Source organism: Girardinichthys multiradiatus, chromosome 23 (assembly GCF_021462225.1).
Source record: "Girardinichthys multiradiatus isolate DD_20200921_A chromosome 23, DD_fGirMul_XY1, whole genome shotgun sequence".
NCBI classification, from domain to species: Eukaryota; Metazoa; Chordata; class Actinopteri; order Cyprinodontiformes; family Goodeidae; genus Girardinichthys; species Girardinichthys multiradiatus.
In genome coordinates this window covers 35,594,225-35,620,862 of record NC_061815.1, presented here as the reverse complement: position 1 = coordinate 35,620,862, position 26,638 = coordinate 35,594,225, and the positions used below count along the sequence as shown (strand labels likewise).

Genomic DNA, 26,638 nt, shown 5'->3' with positions numbered 1-26,638 from the left:
CCGACCCCGGGCTTTGCTCCAGGGTGGGACCCCGGCTCCGCCGTACTGGGCGACGTCACGTGCCTCAGTGTACTAGTCCTCATGAAGGTTTCTTGAACCGCTCTTTGTGACGGGTCAGTTTGTTTAAACTGTTTGGTATAAACGTATTCCATGAATTTTTGATAGGGTTAAGAGTTAGAAGCTTGATTTGTAGTGTATAATTAACTAAGGATTTGTTGGTACACACACACACACACACACACATACACACACACACACACACTTTTTTTTATCTGTCTGATGTAATAATCCAATCTTAAATGTTGTGTTATTGCTAGCTAAGTTATCTGTAAGCAGAAAATCATCATAATTAACAAAAAAAGGCCAGAAAACATCAGTCTGTTTGTAATTAATTTATATAATGTGTTTTGTTTAGTGAATTGAGTTACTGAAATAATTGAACTATGACTCTACACACACACACACACACACACACACACACATACACATACACATACACATACACACAATTAATAAAAAGTAAAGACCCAGAATTAATACAACATTTCACTTAAGATTGTCCACACAAAATTCCTAAGCACGTTCAAAGCATTCTTTGTAAACTAACAGCAAATGTATTAGTTTTAATACATTTGAGAATAACATAGACAATAAAAAAATGTCAGCCTTTTTGTTTTTGTGGAGTGACTTCTCAGTCTTACCATTCTAGACGGTGCGAGGATTAGGATAACATAACGGGCCTCGCAACAATTAACTCCCCAGTTTTGCGGCCTCTCCAGGCGGGTAATGCAGACTTGACGCCTCTGCAGATTTCTCACATTGGACCTTTTGGAAAAAGTTAAACTGACTCCACAGCATTTCAAACTGATAGGTCTAACTGACATGGTTCTACCAAACAAGTCTGGTAAAATGTAGAGATTTGGTGATCATAAACAAGCCAAAAAAAGTTAATTCTCACTGCTGAACTCACAGAATACAAAGCCAGGATTGCTGGTAATGAATACCAGTTGAAGTAGCTGTGACACCCTGAATAGTCTCTGACAGAAGGTGAACTGTAGAGGTAAGAAACAATGAAAAGACAAGGCAATGATGGTTCTAATGCATATTTTCAATGAAATAATTGTGATAAAATAATTATTAAGACTTTTCCTCTTCGCTTACCATTAATATCTCGGCCTCCTGCATTTGTGAACAATGAGTTCATCACCTCTTCTGCGTTACAACTGCCATGGCCATCCTCTACCATGTGAGCAATCATTCGCCTCAGAACCTCATCCAGAGTGGCAGCTTTTTCATCCAAAAGGATGCTTGCCTGAGAAAGGAAGCTGTTCAGGTCCCTATGGCCACGCACTTCCTCTTGGAAATTCATGGGCTTCACATACTGATAGGAGAGCAGAATTTATGGGATTAGTAACTACAAAAGATTATCCTATGGGTTTTACTATGTACAAGAAACTACTTTCAGTTGAATATATTTCAACTTACCTTAATGTAGCAATAGATAGGTTACCAAAATGTTTATTTCAGTCTCAATTTGTTTAAATGAGTAACTTCCAAGCAGTTACTAAAGTTAACCATAAAAATAGACCGCACCTGTTTTTCCACCTGTGTGCCTGCATGTTACACATTCACAAATTTATGTTGATAAATGGTGATGTTTTTGTGTTTTGGATTATTTAGATCTTCATGTTGATCATTGGATGACAGCAAGACTTTACTGGCAAGCTGTCTCTGTTTTGTTAAGTGCTCACTGTTGTCATTATCACACCTGTTCTTGTGATTGTACCCTGAAATGCTAATATATAATTTTAAGCACAAGATTATAGGCTGTCCAAGCAGTTCTGTCATAGTAGCCATCTTCAAATTCCAGAGTTTATGTATCAGGAAATATGGTAAGTAATAAGGGTAAGTTGTAAATTTATTCATACCTCACTATAAGAATGCAAAAATACAGAAAATAATCTCACTGTCTTTATTTACTAAACAGTCAAAACAGAGAAGCTGCCTTAGATTTCAGACGGAGGCAGTCAGATGCTGTTAATCAAAGGTATTCGACAGCTTGGCTTGATCATCAGCAAATGCAACCAAATGTGTACATGGAGGAGTTTAGGCAATGTCTTGGCCTGGAGTGTACAGGGGTGTGAAGAAGCACTTGATTCTGCCCATCATTCTATAAAAGTAGAAAACATTTAAGACAAGCCAATCATCCCAGAAAAGCACATCTCAGACAGCTCACCACAAGGCTGGAATGTGCAATACTTAGAGAAATTGCAAATAATTTAAGCTCCATCTCACTGTGTGAGACATTGCCAAGACATTGCCTAAACTCCTCCTTGTATTAGAAGTTCATGACAAGACATTAAGAAAAGGACTAAGCTAATATGTTTTTTAAAGGGCTGTCTTCTTCTCTTAAAAAATGACAGCTTGCCTTGCCCTTTCCAAAGTTACATCAGAATAAATCACAAGATGTATGGAATGTGTGGAGCAATGTTCTTTGGACAGATGAGACAAGAATAGATAAAACTGGCCATAATACATAGTGTCATGTTTGGTAAAAACCAAGCACAGCATATTGGCAAATAAATTATTATACTAACTGTCATGCACGGTGGTGGAGGAGGGGTAATGGTTTGTCCTTGTTTTGCAGCCACAGGGCCAAGGCACCTTGCAGTCATTGAGTCAGCCACAAACCTTTCTGTATACCAACGTATTATTGAGTCAAATCTGAGGCTATCAGCTGAAGCTTGGGCTAGACTGGAACACCACCAAGGCAACAATCCCAAACACAGCAGCAAATCTACATTGGAATGGCTGAAAACAACCCCTGGAAAAATCTAAATTTTTCAATGGTCTAGTCAAAATCAATCTGATCGAAATGCAGTGGTTGGGGAGTAGGGTACCTTAACAGACCTGTGCAGAAAGCTCAGTGTACTGAAGCAATGTTGTAAGTAAGAAGGGTTTAAAATTCCTCCAAATTAGTGCAAAGAACTGATAAAGTCATGCAAAAACAACTACTGAGAGGTATTATTGCCGAAGGGTATTCGACGAGCTGTTAAATTATAAGATGTTCTTAGTTTTTCCAACAAAAACAATTCCTTCATCTTTGTATCATAAGTTATGGTGGAATTTGTTGAAAGTGTTTTTTACACTTGAAGTTAGATTTAAAGAGGAATCATAAAAACAACTTTGGTTAAAACGCTGCTGTTTTGTTTGTTATTTGGCTAAATAAAAATAAACAAATTGCTGGAAAAGTAAATCTTACTTTTCTTGTTGTGTTTAAAAGCCCATATCCAGGGCTTTCAGCACCTACAAAAGATGAAACAAGTAAAACGTGTTAAGATTTTCTCATCATTTCCAAACCTTTACTCCAATTTCCATTTGATTTCACCATCTCATATAAAGCAATATTACTTTTGTTTCTCAATTGACCTGAGTTGCTAAATCCAAGCAACCAAACACATTTTTTTCTTAATGCAACCGGTGCAGTTTTATAGAGTGAACAATGAAAGTTGACTGTAGTCGACTTTTTCAGAAGAAGTCCCACCACCTCCTCAGACACAAACCTGAAACACTGATCTGGACATCGTTTTCATATATGTTGTCTTTGATAATGACATGAGTGTCCTGCTCCGAATCTTCCTTCTCCCCATCCTTCAGCTCTGTGGATAAAACATTAACGGACTGTCACATAATTTATTTTCCGACTAAGTTAATGGTATAAAAGTAACCGTAAATATCATTAGAGAGCCTTCGATGCTGCTGCGTTATGATCACACTGAGATAAAACTGCATTCTGAGTCAATGAGATGCTAGCAACATTAACTGCATCTCCAGTAAGGGACAATTTATTCTGCCCTTCCTCCACTTCGCCATCTGTTTACAAGAAAACAGCAAGAGGGAGAGATAGAGCGAGAGAACCAATAAAAAAGTCCCCCTCCAACCAGACATGCAGCAATATAAAAACAGCAGAGCTCGTAAATTCCTTCATGTATAGAAGATAAATATGGGTTTTTGATTGAGGGTTTTACGGGAGGAAGAGAAACTACCTCAGAATTAGATAAGTAACCCTTCACAAGCACAGCTTTAAGCAATGATTATTCCTTCCCCCCATCATTAACTCAGAGATCACCTGCCTTGTTATTAACCTATTAATTAACCTCCCAACACAGAGAAGGGGCTGGATCTGTTCAGCAGAATGTGAAATGGGCCATCAGTGAGCAGAGAGAAGCTTTGATATTAGCATAAAGAACCAATTAAATATATTGACGTATATATCATCAGAAAAATATCCCAAATAACATTTGATGTAATGTAGCTCACATAAATATCACAAGAAGGAAGGACTCTTATGAACTGTGACTGCAGCTACATACCCATCTCCTGGAAAACATATCCATTCTTAGACCTCCCAGTGGATGGAGCCTCTGTGGAAGTGAAAAAATAAACATGTTTACAAAGCTTCAGGCTCAGTTTCAAGCTGGCTGCCACCTATATTAAAGATTTTTATTATTGTTTATATTGTCTGGAAAGTCACCATGCTGCATGTCAAATGTGGACAGGTTAGAATTACATGAAATATAACCAGAAGAGAATAATGAAGAAAGTTAATCATACAAACTTTTGAGGATCTAAGAATATTTAACTGTATTTTTAGGATCATATTTTTAAGGTGCTGCAATTGGCAACATGTCCGTAACAGATAAGGTTAGCATTCTCCTAAATTTCTTTTTTCTGCTCTTTTCAATGCATACTACCTGTTTCTTAAAAGGTATATATATCTAGATATAAATCTATCTATCTATCTATCTATCTATCTATCTATCTATCTATCTATCTATCTATCTATCTATCTATCTATCTATCTATCTATCTATCTATCTATCTATCTATCTATCTATCTATCTATCTATCTATCTATCTATCTATCTATCTATCTATCTATCTATCTATCTATCTATCTATCTATCTATCTATCTATCTATCTATCTATCTATCTATCTATCTATCTATCTATCTATCTATCTATCTATCTATCTATCTATCTATCTATCTATTTATCTATCTATCTATCTATCTATCTATCTATCTATCTATCTATCTATCTATCTATCTATCTATCTATCTATCTATCTATCTATCTATCTATCTATCTATCTATCTATCTATCTATCTATCTATCTATCTATCTATCTATCTATCTATCTATCTATCTATCTATCTATCTATCTATCTATCTATCTATCTATCTATCTATCTATCTATCTATCTATCTATCTATCTATCTATCTATCTATCTAGACTTTATTTGTGAAATTTATTTATTTAATGTAATTAGGTTTGAAACAGACCAGTTTGTTTAATTTTCCCCAGTATGACTTTTTGTTGTAAATTGTCTCTATGTAAATACATTTAACTAACTTGAATTTAATTGAAAATCTCACAAACAGCTAAATAGTGTAAAAATCTATAAGCTAAATCGTTATCTATGTTTTGGTGCAATGTGATAGCAAGAACACATGGCTTCAGATAACAAAAAGTCACTGAAGAAGGATGTAAAGTCCTTCAATTTACTATCATTTCGATCTCAACTGGTCCAACTACATATGTCATCTGTTTGACGGAAACTCCAATCCTACATGTTGAATTGACTTTGGGCATACCCTAAACTCACACTTGAAATATGAATATCAGTGTCTGTGAAAGACTGAATGTGAATTGTGCAATAATTTGTTACTTTAAATAAAATTAGGATTCTCTGCATATTTTTCAGTGGCTAGTCGCTGAACCAGCAACCTCATAGCTGAAGAACATCAAATTTGGAATTACAAAAGACGACTGGAGCTCACCAATAAATTATCCGCTTTTTTGTGCAAACACTGAGGCAGACTTAACGTTTGTGCGGATAAAGACACAGTTAGTGCCGAAATATTAAGTCTGCCTCAATATTTGCACATAAGCTGATAACTGATCAGTGAGCTCCAGCCCTTGTTTGTATCTTCCTTGTAATTGGTTATCCACAGTGAAAAAAAACGACATTTAAAAAAAGTGTAGTTGCTATATTTTAAAGTGAATCAATTTACTTTATCCTACTTTAATAGGCTTGGATGATCCTCTCTCAGAGGCAAGCCTAAAATCAGCTACAACCAAGCAGCTTGTTTAAAAGTGATAAAACATGTTCATGTGCACCAGAAAATTTACAAACTCCAGAAAAATGTCAACCCTTCTGCAACTTTTTACATAGAAGTAAAACCTTTAATTAATAAGTTGACTAATTATGCATCCCGATCTGAGCTTAATAAATCATTTTTGTCCCAGTGTGCCATGTTGACCATTAAAATGACTTGAAAAGCAAGCGGTGGATGTAGGTTAAAAAAATATTGGGGAGGCTAACAGAAGTGGGACGCAGAGAAACTGAAACAAAATTCTTTCACATCTGGTTTCAACAAAAACCTGTTGCCAGCTGCGTGTTATGTTTGTATAGGCGATTGTGCATCTTCAAGGTGCTGCTACAGCTGTGCAGATGGGCTTTTCTTTGTGTTTTTTTTAGTTTTGCTCCAGGTCCTCGTGAGCAAAGCTTCATCTCAAATCTGATTAGACAGAATATTCCCAGGCCTCCTCCACATCACAGGAGTCTGTGCAGACAACAGCGGGCCCCACAGTCCTTTCCAATGAGCTGTTTGACCCCGAATTGGCTGTGTAGAGGATATTGGTGATCTTTCAAGTCTTGTCTCATAAAAGTAAAGGTCAGCTTTACTGTTAATACTCTACAGGAAAGAGAATGCTATTGAAATATAATGCCTTTTTAAAAGTGTTGTAAAGACATAAAAAGCATTTGGGCTTAAACAGAAAACATACACAGCTGTACAATCATTGTTTTATCTTCTCTAACAGCTATTGCTCGTTCAGAAGAGAGTATAACAAGCAGTTTAGATTGTTTCTGTGTACTTGCGATGCTATTAACATGTGCCAGCTAGCCTGCTGGGAGCCTGGTCCACTATCTCAGCATAATGCACTCTAGGGACAGAACGGTAAGGTTAAGCTGTGACTATCCGCAGGGGAAACCTAAAACCATGATACTGAAACCAAAATAGTCTGCTCTCTGACAGTATTTGTTAAATGTTTCACTGCACTTTTCCACTTGTGGCACCAGAAGGTTTAAATTCTTAATCGTTACTGGGATGTCTGGATCACCCACTGCTCAGATGTTGATTCCTGCTTCTTTAAATATTGGATGTTTGTAATTTGTGAGAAATAGCAACTTTAGTCAGAATTCATGAAAAGTTATAGATAATAATCTTAATGCATATTAAACGAATCGTCATAGTCAAACGATAGTCATATTCGAATCCAAATTCCAACTGTCTACATTGTCAAAGGTTTTTATTTTCCAACAGAAATTTTTTGTATGTAGGACTGCTTTTCAGAAAATTTATTTTTCATTACTGTTTTTCTTTTTTAACAAATAAAAAAGGCTTCAACAGATTTGTTTCTCTTTCTGCACTATTTTATGTGAGTGCTACAAACATTTTTGCTTGCAAACCCCAATTTTGATATCGAATTTAAAGCTAGGATAGTGTTGAACTTACAGTAAATGTATCATTGTTTTAACAGGTTGTCTTAAATGATTATTTAGTTGTAAATATTAGCTTACAAATATGCAGGTATGATGATGTTAATTATGTTTAAAATGCCTCAAAATGTTTGCATAGTATTCATTACTGGTCTAACATATCATGAAGTTGCACTTCGTGTTTACTTTATATATTAAATTAAATATTACCTTTTTAAGTAAAAAAATCTTCCAAGGTAATATGTATGACCTTTAAACATGCTGGTTAGCAAACATTTTAGCATGATGCGCCAATTTGCTTGCTAATAACCCCACTTAAACTGCATAAAGACCAGGGCTGTTACAAAAGCAGACGGCACCCCATAGTTGTGATAGGTTGTGCAGAGTTTTAAGATAGCACAAAGTTTCCAGTAGTGAAGTTGTTGTGTAATGTGGAAGTATTTTGGGGTCCTGGATAGTGTGAGGGAACATTGTGAAAGCAGTGGCAACAAGTAAATGAAGTAGAATTTGTGCGGACTGGTGTGGCATGATCATTCACAAATTTGAAATCAGACTGGCTGTGCTGCCTTCATGCCTAAAGGGTGCGACCTTATCACGCCCAAACTGGAATGGCGTTGGCAATGCAACTGCTATGCATCACGTTCATGCCAAATAAATAGTATGAGGTGCTCAGCCATCCTTTATTTGTCTTAAATACAAAGCTAGAAGCACTTGTTTTCAATTTAGTCAGGCCTGCTAGATACGAAAGGAAGGGTGGATACGGTGAGCATTCTTCAGAAAGCTTCCCTTTACATGCAACCTGTCATGCTGCTGATAAGCTAGATGTTCCTCTTGGCTGTTCCCACTAGGAACCTGGTGCTTGTCGTAACTGATACATCCTTTCCATCAAATAATTAGCAAAGTAAATACTGTAAGTGTCTACTTCCAAGTGTGAAAATACTGATAGTGTTTTGTCCTACACAGCAAGGCTGAAACTGATGGCAGATGTGCAGTAACTTCCAATATAACCTTACTGGTTACTTTATAGTACACCTTCATGGTACTGTGTTGAATTTCCTTTTGCTTTAAGAACTGCCATAATTCTGCTTTGCATAGAGGCAGTGACTTGTCGGAAATGGTCCTCAGAGCTTTTGGTCCATATAGACAAGATAGCATCACACAGCTGCCACAGATTTGTTATCTGCATATCAATTCCAATGGTATTGGATTAAGCTCTGGTGATTGTGGATGTCTCGGGAGTACAGTGAACTCATTGTCATCTTACAGAAACCAGTTTGAGATGTTTTTTTACTGTTGATGATGTGTTTTATCCTGTTCTAAGTAGCCATTAGAAGGTGTATAAACTGTGATCATAAAGGTATGCACCTGCTCTGCAAAAAGTACTGATGTAAGCTATGGCATTTAAATTATGCTCTGCTGGTACTAAAGGGCCAAAAATGTGCCAAACATATTACCCACACCGTTACACCACCAGCAGCAGCCTGAACCAAAGCAGGATGAATCAAGGGTTGACATGCTAGCACCTAAGGTGTTAATACCACATGTACTGAAACAATAATTTGAATCGGGAAAGAAGGTGGACCAAACTCCAGCATTTTGTCTGCATTTTTCAACAGTGATAAGCTAAGTTCACTCTACGCTAAACTTAATTATTCACTTGAAACAAAGTCAAGCCGAATGTAAAAATCACATAGAAATAAAAATAGGCAAAAGTCTTTATACCTGTAGCTTTCAACCAGTCCTAAATGCCATAGGATGCTTAATAGCACAGATGTTCAACCACACACCAATACATTGTCTAAGGAGCTCATCAAAGAGCTGTTTTCCCACCAACTGCTTCTTTTGTGCATTCAAATGCAACTGGTATGCTAGATTGTCTACATGTTAAAACAGCTCCAAAGTAAATGAAACCTTCTTTTATTAGCAAATGTCAGCCCAGATTTATTCGAAAGCTCCTAAATAACAATATTGACTAATGTCAAGTGGCTTTCTTGTTTAATCCATCTATCCATACATTAATTTTTTAATTAATTGACAAAATCTAAACTTCACTCAGTTCTTCAGAAAATTATATCAGTCTTTTATTTGTGTCTCTTGGTTCTCTGAAAATGTACCAAGCATTCACTTTAAGACAATGGTTTTTGTGTAAATTTACCACCCTGGTAATAACACAGCAGCAACATAATTCCCTTCCCACTGAAAATAGTTCTCCAAATTTGAGATAAATTTCAAGTATGTTGTACACCAAGGAACATGTTAAGATTGAGGTACAGGTCCTTCTCAAAATATTAGCATATTGTGATAAAGTTCATTATTTTCTATAATGTAATGATGAAAATTTAACATTCATACATTTTAGATTCATTGCAGACTAACTGAAATATTTCAGGTCTTTTATTGTCTTAATACGGATGATTTTGGCATACAGCTCATGAAAACCCAAAATTCCTATCTCACAAAATTAGCATATTTCATCCGACCAATAAAAGAAAAGTGTTTTTAATACAAAAAACGTCAACCTTCAAATAATCATGTACAGTTATGCACTCAATACTTGGTCGGGAATCCTTTGGCAGAAATGACTGCTTCAATGCGGCGTGGTATGGAGGCAATCAGCCTGTGGCACTGCTGAGGTCTTATGGAGGCCCAGGATGCTTCGATAGCGGCCTTTAGCTCATCCAGAGTGTTGGGTCTTGAGTCTCTCAACGTTCTCTTCACAATATCCCACAGATTCTCTATGGGGTTCAGGTCAGAAGAGTTGGCAGGCCAATTGAGCACAGTGATACCATGGCCAATAAACCATTTACCAGTGGTTTTGGCACTGTAAGCAGGTGCCAGGTCGTGCTGAAAAATGAAATCTTCATCTCCATAAAGCTTTTCAGCAGATAGAAGCATGAAGTGCTCCAAAATCTCCTGATAGCTAGCTGCATTGACCCTGCCCTTGATAAAACACAGTGGACCAACACCAGCAGCTGACACGGCACCCCAGACCATCACTTACTGTGGGTACTTGACACTGGACTTCTGGCATTTTGGCATTTCCTTCTCCCCAGTCTTCCTCCAGACTCTGGCACCTTGATTTCCGAATGACATGCAGAATTTGCTTTCATCCGAAAAAAGTACTTTGGACCACTGAGCAACAGTCCAGTGCTGCTTCTCTGTAGCCCAGGTCAGGCGCTTCTGCCGCTGTTTCTGGTTCAAAAGTGGCTTGACCTGGGGAATGCGGCACCTGTAGCCCATTTCCTGCACACGCCTGTGCACGGTGGCTCTGGATGTTTCTACTCCAGACTCAGTCCACTGCTTCCGCAGGTCCCCCAAGGTCTGGAATCGGCACTTCTCCACAATCTTCCTCAGGGTCCGGTCACCTCTTCTCATTGTGCAGCGTTTTCTGCCACACCTTTTCCTTCCCACAGACTTCCCACTGAGGTGCCTTGATACAGCACTCTGGGAACATTCTGTTCATTCAGAAATTTCTTTCTGTGTCTTACCCTCTTGCTTGAGGGTGTCAATAGTGGCCTTCTGGACAGCAGTCAGGTCGGCAGTCTTACCCATGATTGGGGTTTTGAGTTATGAACCAGGCTGGGAGTTTTAAAGACCTCAGGAATCTTTTGCAGGTGTTTAGAGTTAACTCGTTGATTCAGATGATTAGGTTCATAGCTCGTTTAGAGACCCTTTTAGTCAGTCAGTCAGTCATTTTCTACCGCTTATTCCATAGTGGGTCGCGGGGAGCTGGTGCCTATCTCCAGCAGTCTATGGGCGAGAGGCAGGGTACACCCTGGACAGGTCGCCAGTCCATCACAGGGCAACACACAAACAACCAAGCACACACTCATTCATACACCTAAGGGCAATTTAGAGTTACCAAATAACCTAACAGGCATGTCTTTGGACTGTGGGAGGAAGCCGGAGTACCCGGTGAGAACCCACGCATGCACGGGGAGAACATGCAAACTCCATGCAGAAAGACCCCAGGCCAGGAATCGAACCCAGGACCTTCTTGCTGCAAGGCAACAGTGCTACCAACTGTGCCACCGTGCAGCCCATGATTGTTTGAAGGTTGACGTTTTTTGTATTAAAAACACTTCTTTTATTGGTCGGATGAAATATGCTAATTTTGTGAGATAGGAATTTTGGGTTTTCATGAGCTGTATGCCAAAATCATCCATATTAAGACAATAAAAGACCTGAAATATTTCAGTTAGTGTGCAATGAATCTAAAATATATGAATGTTAAATTTTCATCATGACATTATGGAAAATAAGGAACTTTATCACAATATGCTAATATTTTGAGAAGGACCTGTATGTCTGTTTATCAACAGGGTTATATAAGAAATTATATTTGTCAAGACTTGATGAAAAGACTCACCAACTATCAAAGGCTTACATAGAAAACCAAACTACAAGGAAGGACTGCTCTTCCTTTCTAATACTATTTTACTTCAAATCTGAGATTCTATGGCCTCATCGTTCTACTAAACATGACTGTCTGTATTGAGGGTATTTTCTCCAATAAAAAGTCCAACGTTGAGGATTATTTTATTATTCCCAGACTCTTAGGCTAGACAGAGAGTGTCCTTGAGCAATGACAAAAAGAATACTTGTTGGGTCTCTGGCAACAAGAGAACTAAGATACTACGTCAAAAACTGTTAGGTTAACTTAACAAAATCTTTTTTAAACAAAGGTCTTACTAATCTAAAAATAACTACTTAACCTAACCTAAAATATACTTAAGTCAACCACAGGCTAAAAATAACTACCTAAATCATGCCAGTGCCTAATTTAAAACTAAAAGGGTTTGCTCTGATGTACCATTAAAAGTTTAATGTTTCACAATGTACACATTCATATGCTTTATTGTTATAAAGCAAATACCAGGAAGCAGGAACCACAGCTCATTCCACTTCAACACCTCAAAGGATGGCGATAAGAACAGGCTAATGTGTTTTTATCTGAATCCATGAAATTGACCACTGGACCAATTATAATCAGTGACACATCAGATGCAGTATAAGAGCTAAAGAACATGTCTGAATCTTTTTCCAATCTACACATCAAGGAAGTTTATTTGACATGTGGCACCAATCCTTGTATGGCAGATGGGTTTCAAAGAGCCATTTCTCAGTAATTACAGGGATGACTTAAAAATAGTCTTTGAGACTGATCATAAAATAAAGTAACTCAACATGGTGATGTTATAGGCTTAATGCAAATAAACTTTATTTCTAAACATAACTATTATACATTCATCAATGTCAGCCATCAAATGGCTTAAATGAGGGTTGGAATTCACTAAGATTAGAACGTTTTTTTAGTTAATCCTCTTTATACTTTATCCAGTAAAAGACTAAGCTGGGGACCTCTGCTCTCTAATGCGGCAGCATTCAGATGAGGAGTTCTTGGAGACAAACAAGAAAGAAAAGTATCTTCCTGCTCCAGCTGAGATATGAAAGAATTTACAGTCTGGCATTTGAATGTGAAACAATCTGAAAAAAAAAGTTTCCTCTAGTGCTACGTTATTACAAATAATGTTAAAGTCAATGAATCAAGTATTTAAAAGTATATTAATTTCTTGCTTTTCTCCCTTTATCTGCTGTGGTGCATTTTTTCAGAAAGAAATTTAGATCCTGTCTGCTGTTAAAATAGTTGATGGAAGCGCCATTTACTGCCTTAATGCAAATATTGACCCATATACTTTTCTGGCAACAAAAACATTATTTTAGTCCTCAGGGAAGATAACATTTGTAAATTAGGACTAAACAAGATGAAAATAGTAAAAAATAAAATAAATAAAAAATGTCCTTTGACAATAAGAAAATGAACACAGTTTTGTTTAATCATCACTAACAGTTCACTCAGACAGAGCTGCACTCTGTAAACAGGGTTTCTCATATACTTGACACAGTTGGCTCAGGTTGCACCATGAAAAGACCTTCTTACCCCGATAAAACCCCTGTAAACTTACCAGCTGGAACAAAATGAAGGACTTTTTTAGAATTCATGTTTGTTAGGCTTTCAATAAAGATACTTTCCAAAGGTCAACCCATCATCCATCTTTTCTTTCTCCAGCAGTGTTCCTTTGTTATTATCTTTCATACACCCACACACGTCCATGCACTCTGATACTGAGGTAAAGTCACCTCCCTGCACCTCCTCCAGGAGCACATGGGTTAGAGGGAGGGAGGGCTGGCAGAAAGGAAGTGTGAGAAGGTGTTTTTCCTCTTTCTCTCCTACTGGGCCCTTGAGTTTATGAACCAGAGCCTATTCTGGGTCATATTTCTTTGTCTCTTTTTTGCAACAGTTATGTCCAACATACATATTTGTAATATTTTTAAAAATGTACTTTGATTACTTGAGGTAATTCTGAGAACGTCCACTTAAGTCAAGTTAGGTCCAGACCTCACTTTAAGAACATCCTTCTCAAACCCCTGTATTCTAACAATAGATCAGTGCTGGGATCAGTGGTAGTTCTTCCATGAATTGTGCCCAGTTCAAGCGTATCCTTCTGTATCTGGTGCTCTTTATTGTGTTTTTTGACAAAACTTGTGAAAAAGTGTTGGATTTTGAACTAGAGAAATTCAATATCAGTCTAGTGGTTAGAAGGTGAAGGTTTGGGATGGTGAATATTTCTTAAATTGGCTCCAATAACCATAACTAAAAAGTGAGTGTTGTGGTTATCACATTTTTAAAGATTATTTTATAATATTACACCAATAATGTAAAAACTTAATACATTATTTGCAAAAAGTTATTATTTTCTTGGCTCAAAAACTTGATTACATTACTGGCACTAAGTCCTAATTTTGTTGGCCATTATTACATTATTAGTTGCTAACTGTGCAAAATAAACCATAGCTTTTTTTTTTAAGTGTTGTGCTGCCCCTGACAGTATGCCCCCTGTAACATTTAACCCACATTTAAACCTGTCACTAAATAGGATTCAGTAAACATTAGTAGGTTTGTCTGAATGTTGAAGTGATGTCTAAGAAGTGATAAGTAAACAGACATAGTTTGTGCAATGATTGCCATTCACACCTGATTCAACGGGAAATCAATCTTGGTATACATTTATATTTCTTTTCATAGTAACATCTTATACCACAATAACAATTCACATCAGTGTGCCACTAACCTAGATATAAAACAAACCAGCAGTGGGTTTAATCAGCTTAAAATATACTTGTTCCTGATAAACAGCTCATGAAGCTGCTAGTGTTATGGTTAGAAGGACAGTTTGCATTACTTTAACAGCATAGGACAACACTGCTACACCACAACCTAATATCCTCATCTGCAGTTTTCTGATAACAACTGGCACTAACAAAAAAGCTACATAAAACAATCATGTGAATAACAGCAAAGTCTTCTGTTGTTGTGGTACATGTTGTTTTAGAGTGACCTTCAGGCATTACTACAGCAAAATGTTTCTAATAAGCAAGAATTTGCTCATGTGGGTTACATTCATTTTGGTACACTGGATTATTTGAAAGCAGTATTTGTTTAGAAAAGGAACAGTATAGCTGATACCTGCAATAAAACATAAATATATCTATAATGCTATGTTTTATGACATGACACATGTTTGAAAGATTATTGCTGTTTTTCTCCATTGTTTCATTATTATTCAAATCTCAGCACTGAAATGAGCATAGAAAGGATAAACATAGTCATTCACTCTTAGAAAGGTTTTGATCTCAAATTAAGCATTGAAATAGAACCGTAGCTTTATCAACTTCTTACAGTGCCTTGCAAAAGTATTCACAGCTTGCAGCTTTTTCACATTTTGTGACATTACAACCAGAAATGTCAAAGTATTTTAGACCAACAGGAAGTGGTGAAGACCTGTGAAGTGGAATGAAAATGATATGTGGTTTTAAAAATGTTTTGAAAAATAAAAAGTGTTAGGTGTATATGTATGCATCTCCGTTGTTGGGACCACACAGCCATGGGTTTTCAACACTAAAACTCCGGTACATACTTTCCTGGAACCTTTCAAAATAAAGTGCATTAACCTTCTTCCAGCACAGCCAGGAAAGGGGGTAACTGCGGACTCCCTGTGGCGCCAATACCCAAATAAAAGCCCCACCTTTCCACAAGTCTTTCTCTTCCATACGGCCTGCCAGAGGGACCGGTCAGGAGGGAACACAGTGCGCTGAATGTCTTTTGCTGGCAAAAAGACATAAATTCAACTGGATCCAAGGACCGATCACCGATCATTTGCAAAAGTTAAGTAGAATGAAATACTGTCTGTGTATCCGGTATTTTCATTCATGAACGGGAAAATTAAGGTGTAAGAGTTGCTTACATTTTCTCTTCGAGGCCCCACAGAAGCAAACGGGTTCGAGAGAAGCCGGGGGAGAAGCTGTTTCGACAAGCCGAGTCTGGAGGAAAGACTACGGCCCGCAAACGTGTTTACGGTAACGAACAGCTGGTCACCTTCTGATCGGGAGAAACTGAGGAGGTTAGCAGGAAGCTAACCTTCGTTCACAGAACGAACGCACCTTCGGATCGGAAGAAACTGAAGAAGTTAGCGGGAAGCTAACTCTTTGATCACGATGGATATCTTCTTCAAACTTCGCCCTTGGACAACATTCCCTCAACAGGTTCAGAGGTTGGGTTTTGGGCAGATTAACAGATTGGTTTAGGATGAAATTATCTAAACGTTTTCATGTTATGAAGTTTGTTTTGTGGAACTCGGCTATCTTGGTGCTAGCATGCTAGCTGTAGCACCCAGGCCGGTTCGTGTTCTTTGTATGTTTTAAAGCTAAGATAAACTTTATTTAAAGGGTGGTTTTAACCAGAACATTGCTCATAACGCGCCGTCAGCGCTTATGCATTTTAACCCTGGTATTTTAAAGGTATGTGTTGATTCTGGCGCTAAGCTATCTCTAGCTTAGCACTTTAGTTAGCTTCTTTGTTAGCCCAACGGCCAGCCGGTAAGAACCCGTGTGCTAGCATTAAGGCTAGTCAACAGAAAGGTTGTTAGTTTTCAAGCTAGTGAATAATAGTCCCTGAACATCATTTGCTAGAGTTGATAACTAAGTAAACACCATTAAGCCCCATTTCTCCAGAAAGATTTGGCTCTTTTCCAAAATACTCAATAATATTTCTTCAAATATTATTTTAATAAATAAAGGCAGTTAATTAGACACCGTTGAGAATTAGTCATCCATGAGGTTGGTTTTATTCAGCAGATCATTATTTAAAACATTATTTTATTAAAATAATATTTAATCTGATCTTGCATTGTGAAGGGTTGTCTAAAGGTTGCTGATTATTTTCTAAGTTAGTTCCAAAACTAACTTAACTTCACTTCCAGATTCTTCAAGATAATCCTTGGTTCTCAAACATAAACATTGCATGGTAATGTTGCATCACTCTTTTTGGTCATGATTTCTAATCATCTTTAATCAACTTGTTTATATTGTACATAGTCCGTTAGTCTTCATTATTCTTTAATTCTGCTTGGTAGTTTAGTTGGATTGTTTTAGCATAGTAAAGAGTTTGTTGACTTATTTGTTAATAAATTCTTGTATTTTAAGAAATTGTGTGAATTCATTCCATATGTGTGCAGAGTTTATGCTGTTCAATAATGCCTGAGCTCGTCTCACACCTTTCTATTCTGTCCTAATACCATCGCCGTAATGGGGCTGGTATTCACAGGACAATCCTTAACAGACCGGAATATTATTTGGTAAAATATTAAAATATGAATATTAAAATATTAAATATTAAATAATATTCTCAGATTCATATTTACAACACCGTTTATGATACACCTAAATAAAATCAGGTGCCACCATTTGCCTTCAGAAGTCATTTTATTAGAGTCCATGTGTGTGTAATTTTTCTCAGTGCAAAACACAGCTGCTCTGTGAAGGCCTTTACTGAGCAAACAGCATCAGAAAGATCAAGGAACATGACATACAGGTCAAGGATACAGTTGTGGAGTACTTAACGGTATGGATAGGTAATAAAACAGCATTCCAAGCTTTAAAGATCTCATGATGCTCAGTTCCATTATCTAAAAAGATTTTGATACCTTATTGTATGTTCTTGTGGACTTCTTCAGGTTTTCTAAAGATTTATTCCCACATTCCATGCTACGTTGCGACCTGTTATAATGTATGGACCTTACAGGGATACATTTCTTGCTTTGTATAGCTGGAAGAAAGTGATTCTTAAAAAGACATGATTTATTTTGATTCCTGTGGTTTCACCATACTGCATTTAGAAGTACACTATCGCCATCAGCCAATGACAAGTGTAAAAGCATTAAAGTATCAGCAGCACAATGTAATGTAGATTGGGTATACAAAAACACTGCCGGGCCAAAAAAAAAGTCACCACCAAAAAAAAAATGTTACAAACTAATATTTTGTTGGACTGCCTTTAACTTTGATTACGGCACGCATTCGCTATGGCATTGTTTGAATAAGCTGCTGTGATGTCACGAGATTTATTTCCAACCAGCGTTGCAGTATTTTTTCACCAAGATCTTGCATTGATGATGGTAGAGTCTGACCATTGTGCAAAGCCTTCTTCACACATCCCAAAGATTGTCAATGGGGTTAAGGTCTGGACTGCTGAGCTGCTGTTAATTGTTGCTTAAAGAGTTTTCATCAAACTCTTTAGGATATCCAATCAGGACTGATTGGATGCTCTGTTGCTCTGGGTAACGTAACTTCCTGTTTTTGCTGTTGGTAAATTGTTTGGTGTGTGAAGCTCTCTCGTTTGATCTGATTTCTCTCTACTGTGATATCTCTTACTTGTTCTAATACATAAGCACGTTAAAACACTTACTTTCTGTTGCTACTTTTAACGTTTGGGGACTCTCTGTGTTTTACACGGTTTTTCTAGTAGTGGTAAGGGGTCGTTAGCTTAGCGTTAGCTCCACCATGGCTACCCGTTCTGCTGTTTCTCTCTCTGAGTCTCCTCCTCTCCTGCTCTCTGTGTCAGATGTTCAGTTACTCCTCTGCCTCCTTTAGTGATAATGGGACGTGTAATAAATGTAGCATTTTTGTAGTTTTGGAGGCGAGGGTGTTGGAATTGGAGGCCCGGCTCCGCGCTGTTGAAAAACCAGCAGATAGCCGAGGCCCCTTAGCCACCGAGGCTAGCTCCCCGTAGCAGTCCTCCAGCAGAGCCCGCGCAGCCGGGGCTTCAGGCCGGCTGGGTGACGGTACGTAGAAAGCATAGTCCTAGATCCCAGCCCACAGGTCACCACCAACCCGTCTGCATTTCTAACAGATTTTCCCCGCTCAGCGACACACACGCTGAGAAGCCAACTCTGGTAATTGGCAGCTCCATAGTCAGAAACGTGGCACTAGAGACACCAGCGACCATAGTCAAATGTCTACCAGGGGCCAGAACGGGCGACATCAAATCCTACCTGAAACTGCTGGCTAAGGATAAGCGCAAATACAGTAAGATTGTTATTCACGCTGGCGGTAATGACACCCGGTTACGTCAATCGGAGGTCACCAAAGTTAGTGTTGCTTCGGTGTGTAAGTTTGCCAAAACAATGTCGGACTCCGTAATTTTCTCTGGTCCCCTTCCTGATCGGACCAGTGATGACATGTTTAGCCGCATGCTGTCATTCAACCGCTGGCTGTCTAGGTGGTGTCCAGAAAACAATGTGGGTTACATTGATAACTGGCAAACATTTTGGGGAAAACCTGGTCTGATCCAGAGAGACGGCATCCATCCCACTTTGGATGGAGCAGCTCTTCTTTCTAGGAATCTGGCTGAATTTATTAGTTCTCCAAACCTCTGACAACCCAGGGTTCAGACCAGGAAGCAGGGTCGTAGTTTAATACTCCTCTCTGCAGCTTCTGTACTGCTACCCACCCATTACCCTATTAAGACAGTGTCTCGCCCACGGCCAAAATTGAATAGATTAAAAAATAATCTAAAAGGAGGAAATCAGGAAAATCTAATAAAAATAAACACAACTCAGACCAAAAAGAAAAATAAAACAATTAAATGTGGCTTACTGAACAAAAGATCTCTCTCTTCAAAGACAATGCTAGTTAGTGACCTGATTTGTGACAATCAGATTGATTTACTTTGCCTCACAGAAACCTGGCTGCAGCAAGAGGATTATGTTACTATAAATGAGTCAACTCCTACTAATTATTTAAAATTTTCACATTCCTCGAATTACTGGGCGAGGAGGAGTAGCAACCATCTTTCAGTCCAATTTATTGATTAGCCCCAGACCAATCAATAGCTACAACTCTTTTGAATATTTAATCCTTAGTTTTCCTCATCCAAATTGCAAAGCACTAAAACCTCTTCTGTTTGTTGTTTTGTACCGTCCACCAGGCCCTTACTCTCAATTTTTAGATCAGTTTTCAGACCTTTTATCTGATTTAGTGTTAAATACAGATAAAGTTATTATAGTAGGGGATTTTAACATTCATGTAGACGCTGAAAGTGATAGCCTAAATATAGCGTTTAATGCTATCTTAGACTCAATTGGCTTTGATCAAAACATTAACAAACCTACCCACCTTTGTCTTCATTCTCCGGACCTTGTGCTAACATATGGCATTGAGTGTAAAGACATAATATTTTCTCATAACCCTGTCCTGTCTGACCATTTCTTAATAACCTTTGAGTTTTATTTAACCGAGTACTCCACACCTGAAAGAAAATTTCATTATAGTAGATCATTATCAGGCAATGCTGTAACAACCTTTAAAGAATCTTTTCCACTTTTAATATCCTTATTATCACTGAAAAGCACAGAGGAGGGCAAAAATTCTGTTTCTGCCCCTTCACAAATTGATTATTTTGTTCATAGTGTTTCTTCATCATTGCGTGATGCATTAGACAATGCAGCCCCCTTGAAAAAGAAGGTAATCATTAATAGGAGGCTAGCTCCTTGGTTTAATTCAGGGCTGCGTACTTTAAAGCACAATGTTAGAAAATTGGAGAGAAAATGGCGCTCTACACACCTAGAGGATTCCTACTTAATCTGGAAAAATAGCCTACTGTTGTATAAAAAGATACTTCGCCAAGCTAGAACAGCTTATTTCTCATCATTAATAGAAGAGAACAAGAATAATCCTAGGTTTCTCTTTAGTACAGTTGCTAAACTTACACATAGTAGTAGCTCTGTTGAGCCATCCATTCCCTTAGCTCTTAGCAGCCATGACTTTATTGGATTCTTCTTAAATAAAATTGATTCTATTAAAAAGAAAATATTTGACATACTCCCGAAGATGATTACTTCATCCTCAGCAAGTGAGACAACATTGGAAATAACTGCAGAACATGATTTGTGTTTGGACTGTTTTGATCCTGTGAAGCTTCCTGAGTTATCAGAAATATTAGCTTCATCTAAACCTTCAACTTGTATGTTAGACCCAATCCCAACCAAATTATTTAAGGAAGTGTTCCCTCTGATTACCAGCCCCATTTTAGATATGATTAATCTATCTTTAGTAAATGGATATGTACCACAGGCTTTTAAGGTAGCTGTAATTAAACCTTTACTTAAGAAACCTTCGCTTGATCGAGATGACTTGAAAAATTACAGACCTATATCCAATCTTCCATTCTTATCTAAAATTCTTGAGAAAATTGTTGCTAATCAAATGTGTGAGCATTTACACAGCAATGACCTGTTCGAAGAGTTTCAGTCAGGCTTCAGAGCTCATCATAGCACTGAAACAGCTGCTGAAAGTCACTAATGATATTCTTATGGCCTCAGATAATGGACTTGTGTCTGTTCTGGTTCTGTTAGATCTCAGTGCTGCATTTGATACAGTCGACCATAATATTCTCTTAGAAAGGCTGGAATATGCTGTAGGGATCGGGAACAGCGCTAGGCTGGTTTAAATCTTATCTGTCTGACAGATTCCAGTTTGTTCATGTAAATGATAAATCATCTTTAAACTCTAGGGTTAATTGTGGAGTACCACAGGGTTCAGTGCTTGGGCCAATTTTCTTTACTATATATATGCTTCCAATAGGTCATATTGTCAGGCAGTATAGAATATAATTTTCACTGTTACGCTGATGATACTCAGCTTTACTTATCCATAAATCCTGATGAGCCCAACCAGTTAGATAGACTACAAGCATGTCTTGAAAATATAAAAACTTGGATGACGTTAAATTTTTTGCTTCTAAATTCAGACAAGACAGAAGTTGTCGTCTTTGGACCGGAGTCTTTAAAAAAGAAACTGCTTAGCCAATCACTTAACCTGGATGGCATTAAGTTGACCAGGACATGTCATTTAAATCCCATATTAAACAGGTTTCTAGGATTTCCTTCTTTCATCTTCGGAACAATGCCAAAATTAGATATATCCTATCTAGGAGTGACGCTGAAAAACTAGTCCATGCATTTGTTACTTCAAGGCTGGACTATTGTAATTCGTTACTATCAGGATGTCCACAAAATGCAGTTAAAAGCCTTCAGCTGATTCAAAATGCTGCAGCAAGAGTTCTGATGAAAATTAAAAAGAGAGATCATATTTCTCCTATTTTAGCTTCCCTTCATTGGCTCCCTGTTAAGTCCAGAATAGAATTTAAAATTCTCCTCCTCACATATAAAGTCCTTAATGATCTAGCTCCATCATACATCAGAGATCTGATTGTTCCATATGTTCCTAACAGGGCACTTCGTTCTCAGACTGCAGGTTTACTGGTGGTTCCTAGAGTCTCTAGAAGTAGAATGGGAGGCAGATCCTTTAGTTATCAGGCTCCTCTCCTGTGGAACCAGCTCCCAGCTTTAGTCCGTGAGGCAGACACCCTGTCTACTTTTAAGGCTAGGCCTAAAACTTTTCTTTTTGATAAAGCTTATAGTTAGAGTGGGTTAGGTTATCCCGAGCTATTTATGCTGCTATAGGCTTAGGCTGCTGGAGGACATAACGACCACTTTCACCCTCTTCGCTGGCCTGGCCCTGTCTTTCAGTGTTTAACCCTTTCTCTCTCCTAGACATAGCTACTGACTGAGCTTCAACTGTGACTAACGCTATGTACTTTCTTTCAGACCTTTGAGACCTTGAAAACTGGCTCAGAGTTTATCTGTTCTTTCTTTCTTGGAGCTACATCCATTAACATTTACTTTTCCTTCCCATAGAAAGTACTCCTGGATCAGTTCTTCTGTGTTCTTTTTGTGTCTCTGCTCTGTTCTCTCAAACCCCCAGTTGGTCGTGGCAGATGGCCGCTCACACTGAGCCTGGTCCTGCTGGAGGTTCCTTCCTGTTAAAAGAGTTTTTCCTCTCCACTGTCGCTACATGCATGCTCAGTGTGAGGGATTGCTGCAAAGTCAATGCCAGTGACTGTCCACTGTTTCTACATGCTCATCCAGGAGGAGGGAATGCTGCAAGTCACTGACTGGATGCGATCTGCTGGGTTTCCTTAGATAGAAAAACTTTTTATCCAATTTGAATAAATAACTAACTCTGACTGCACTGTTCAATGGTTCGGATTAATTGGAATGTATGTACCTGACTTTTGTGAAGTGCCTTGAAACAACATGTGTTGTGAATTGGCACTATATAAATAAACTGAATTGAATTGAATTACAATTTTCTGATAAAATCTATAAACGGTCAGAAACAGCAATGGATGACATATAAAAGCCACTAAAGTAATTTGTGACAGGAAACTATAAATGTTTAACAGGTTGCATGATAGAGCCTACAGGGATCCTTTGCATTCAAACATTAAATATGAACACGTGGCTAAACTGTGCTCAGCAACTTTACATGATAGGTTTTTCAAATTGTACCCTCTTTTTATTCAGAGCCTCACAGAAGGAGTTTGGGCACTAGTATAGAACCACTAGGACCTAAGTAATTTTACTTTGTAATAGTTTTAATGTGCAAAACCAAATCAAGCTTGTATCATGGAACAAATCAACAAAGAAAAGGGCAAATAATAATTTGATCTCAAGTCTGCATGTAATATCATCGTATAGCCCTTACCTTCAGCGTAACGGTTCACCGTGACTCCTGGCATCTCCTCTACTTCCTTTTTGGTTTTCATCAGAATATGACTTTTCAGCTCAGGCAAGAAGTAAGGTTCTTGAGGTTCTTTAAAAAGGGAGTTGAAGTTCCAAAAATCTTCTGTTGTAAGAGCTGCAGCAAGAGTGGACTCTCAGAGAAGAATCCAGGGTTACTGCAAATTAGTAACACATTAATGACTTTCCTGCCAATCACAGATGATCTGACTGTTACAGCTAAGTAATAAGCAAGTAAGGAAGGGATTTAGCCAAAGGACCGCAATGGAGATAGGGGTGGGGCTGCAGGAGAAAGGTGAGTAAAATACTTTTAGCACACGCTGGTCATCTTTAAAGTTTTTATGTATTTTCAGTAGGTTTTCGGGCTTGTTGACATGTAAGATTTATTTCTGTGTTGACTCATGACTTATCCACTTTAAATCTACTGTTAGCCTTTCTTATATTGTAGACAACTGCTGTTTTTTAATTAATTTTGTCACTGTAACAATATTAGGAATACATACAAACTTAGCACACCCATCCACCCATCCATCCTTCCATTTAATTATCCAATTGTCTGTAAAATCATTGTGATAAATTATATATTATCTCTTTCTATCATTTGGCTTGCCAAACAGGAGTTAATCTTCATTGGAAGAGAATCTGCTATGCAGAAAGAGAATCTGCAGAGCATGGCATGAGATAAATTTCATTGTTGGGGCATATCTGTGACATTTGAGTAACATGTAATTTGTATTGTAGTAGTGCAGATGCATGGAATTGATTATGTTTCTCAGTTATGATACTCATACCATAACATTTTTAACAATATATACCATTTAAAGCACATCAGTTAACACTAGAACTCCCAGGGCCGTCAATTTGATGGTTTTGAAAGTTTGACATGCCATAACTCTGGTTTATTAAAACTCTTATTTTCCTGACATCCTGAGTTTTTCTGAACCTGTTTTTATGTCTCTATTTTAAAAAAATAGAGTAAATTAAAAAAAAAGTAAATAAAAGATCTAAGTATTTCTACCTCTAACTACCACAGCTGCTATTTTGACGGCCCTATTATTTACATTGATATTTTTTTCCCATGGCTGAGTATACGCGCGAGCGTTGCTTAGCAACCGCCACTCTAGAACGCAGTCTGAGAAGTAGATTGTTGGCATCCCACAAATGGCTTCTAGAAGGATATTTTCTGCTCAAGAGGCATTGGAAATGCTTCAAAAATTACATGATTGTGATTCTGGGGTCGAGAGGGATTCTGATGGCTCTTGGTCAGCATTCAGTTCGGGTCAGAGAGTGAGCCTCCCCTGGCTAAAAAACACGAGTCGTCCCGTTAGCAGGAGGTTGTGGCGCATTATTTCAAGGGAGTAAAAGACTAGCCTATTTAATGATGTTATCATTTTAGGCTATAGTTTATAGATTAGTAAACTAATAATCCATAAACTACAGCAATAGTGCCACAATCAGCGCAGGTTCAGAGACAGGGAGACGAGCCGGTGCCCAGTGGTAGGAGAGAAACTAAAAAGCAAGGTACTAATAATGGAAAAAGAAGTAAACAATAAGTTAGGTCACAGATATAGTAGCCTAGTAACAATGATCTGTTCTGCGCTTTACAGCGTTTTCATTGCAAGATGAGCGCACACCTGAGAAGGAGGAGGAGATAGGAAAGGATGGCACTGTGTGGACAGTAGTAGGGGAGGAAGAAAGTAGAGGGAGGCATCAGAGCCAGAACGCATTCACTGAGCGCCAGATCCAAGATGCCCAGACCGTGTTCCTCTGCTTGGTGGATGCCGAAATGCTCATCCACGTTCAGGGCTGCAGGGTGGCTGAGGCCCGCAGAGTTTTAGGAGATGATTCCTCCTCGGACATGAGTGTGGATGAGCTGAAGGCATTTTTAGCACTAGTTTATGTCCGTGGAGTAAAAGGCGGGCGTAACATGGAGCTATCCAGCTTTTGGTCAGATTAGTAAAGCTTTTTTTCAAATGTACCCACTACTCTGTATTATTTTTTAGTACCATTTATAAATAATAATAAAACATAATAGGTTTTGATCAAATACTATTATTAATTCTTGTCAAAACCATCATTTTATAGCGTGCAAGAAAACCTGTAGCTTTCTGACCAATGTAATGCGATGACATCATCACTGCCTCGCATCCAGAATACTCGCCGTCAAATTGACGGGCTTGGGAGTTCTAGTAGTGTTAGAATTCTGGGAGTTCTAGTGTTAAGCAAAAGTGGGACAGAAGTATTTTTTTAGTTTGTGAAAGTGAAAGAAAAGGCCAAAATAAGAACACTGGAGCTCTTAAACCTGTTTTAAACCTGTTTAAAGTCTGCCCAAGCTGAGACATACTTAACACTATATAAACACACTCATCTTTCCAGTATTACTGTACATATTAGCTGGCCATTGCCTGTTACCAAGTAAAATTCAGATTATAGACCTTTTATTCTTTGTTCCAAGACTATTCCATTTCTTCAGTCAGTCAGTCATTTTCTACCACTTATTCCATAGTGGGTTGTGGGAAAGCTGGTGCCTATCTCCAGCAGTCTATGGGCGAGAGGCAGGGTACACCCTGGACAGACAGTCTATCACAGGGCAACACACAAACAACCAAGCACACACTCATTCATACACCTAAGGGCAATTAACAGAGACCAATTAACCTAACAGGCATGTCTTTGGACTGTGGGAGGAAGCCGGAGTACCCGGAGAGAACCCACTCATGCATGCAGGAATCGAACATAGGACCTTCTCGCTTCAAGGCGAGAAGGTACCAACTGTGCCACCGTGCAGCCCTATTGCATTTCTTGATAAAGTAAATATTTATCCCCCTTTCATGTGTAAAAGCAAAATCTCAAAGCAACATTTAGAATAAATTTTAATGTTGTTAATGCCACTGGTCCTAAAACCAAAATTTACTCATAGTTCTATAGTTCCAAGAACTACATATTGTGATGGAAATTCTTGCTGTAAAGCCATTATCAGAAGTTTAATGGTTAAGGACATTTGTTACGGTGATGCCTCGGGGAGAGTAGATGGTTGGTCCTAGGTTACTTTGTTACCTATGAACCCTAGAAGGGTCTAGGGTCGTAA

General features: G+C 38.1%; 1 protein-coding gene across 1 annotated transcript in view; it reads right to left on the bottom strand.

Annotated features, from left to right (window-relative positions):
* The window catches only part of LOC124859892 (solute carrier family 4 member 11-like), a 33,003-nt gene extending 19,322 nt beyond the window's left edge, over positions 1 to 13,681 (bottom strand). The window contains exons 1-7 of the mRNA XM_047352772.1: positions 13,537 to 13,681; positions 4,374 to 4,424; positions 3,564 to 3,659; positions 3,263 to 3,306; positions 1,162 to 1,381; positions 971 to 1,052; positions 702 to 825 (exon numbers count right to left, since the gene is read on the bottom strand). Of these exons, the coding sequence (XP_047208728.1) occupies positions 702 to 825; positions 971 to 1,052; positions 1,162 to 1,381; positions 3,263 to 3,306; positions 3,564 to 3,659; positions 4,374 to 4,424; positions 13,537 to 13,573 (654 nt within the window). The 5' untranslated portion in view covers positions 13,574 to 13,681. The remainder of the gene's footprint in view (positions 1 to 701; positions 826 to 970; positions 1,053 to 1,161; positions 1,382 to 3,262; positions 3,307 to 3,563; positions 3,660 to 4,373; positions 4,425 to 13,536) is intronic.
* Between the last annotated feature and the right edge of the window lie 12,957 nt (positions 13,682 to 26,638).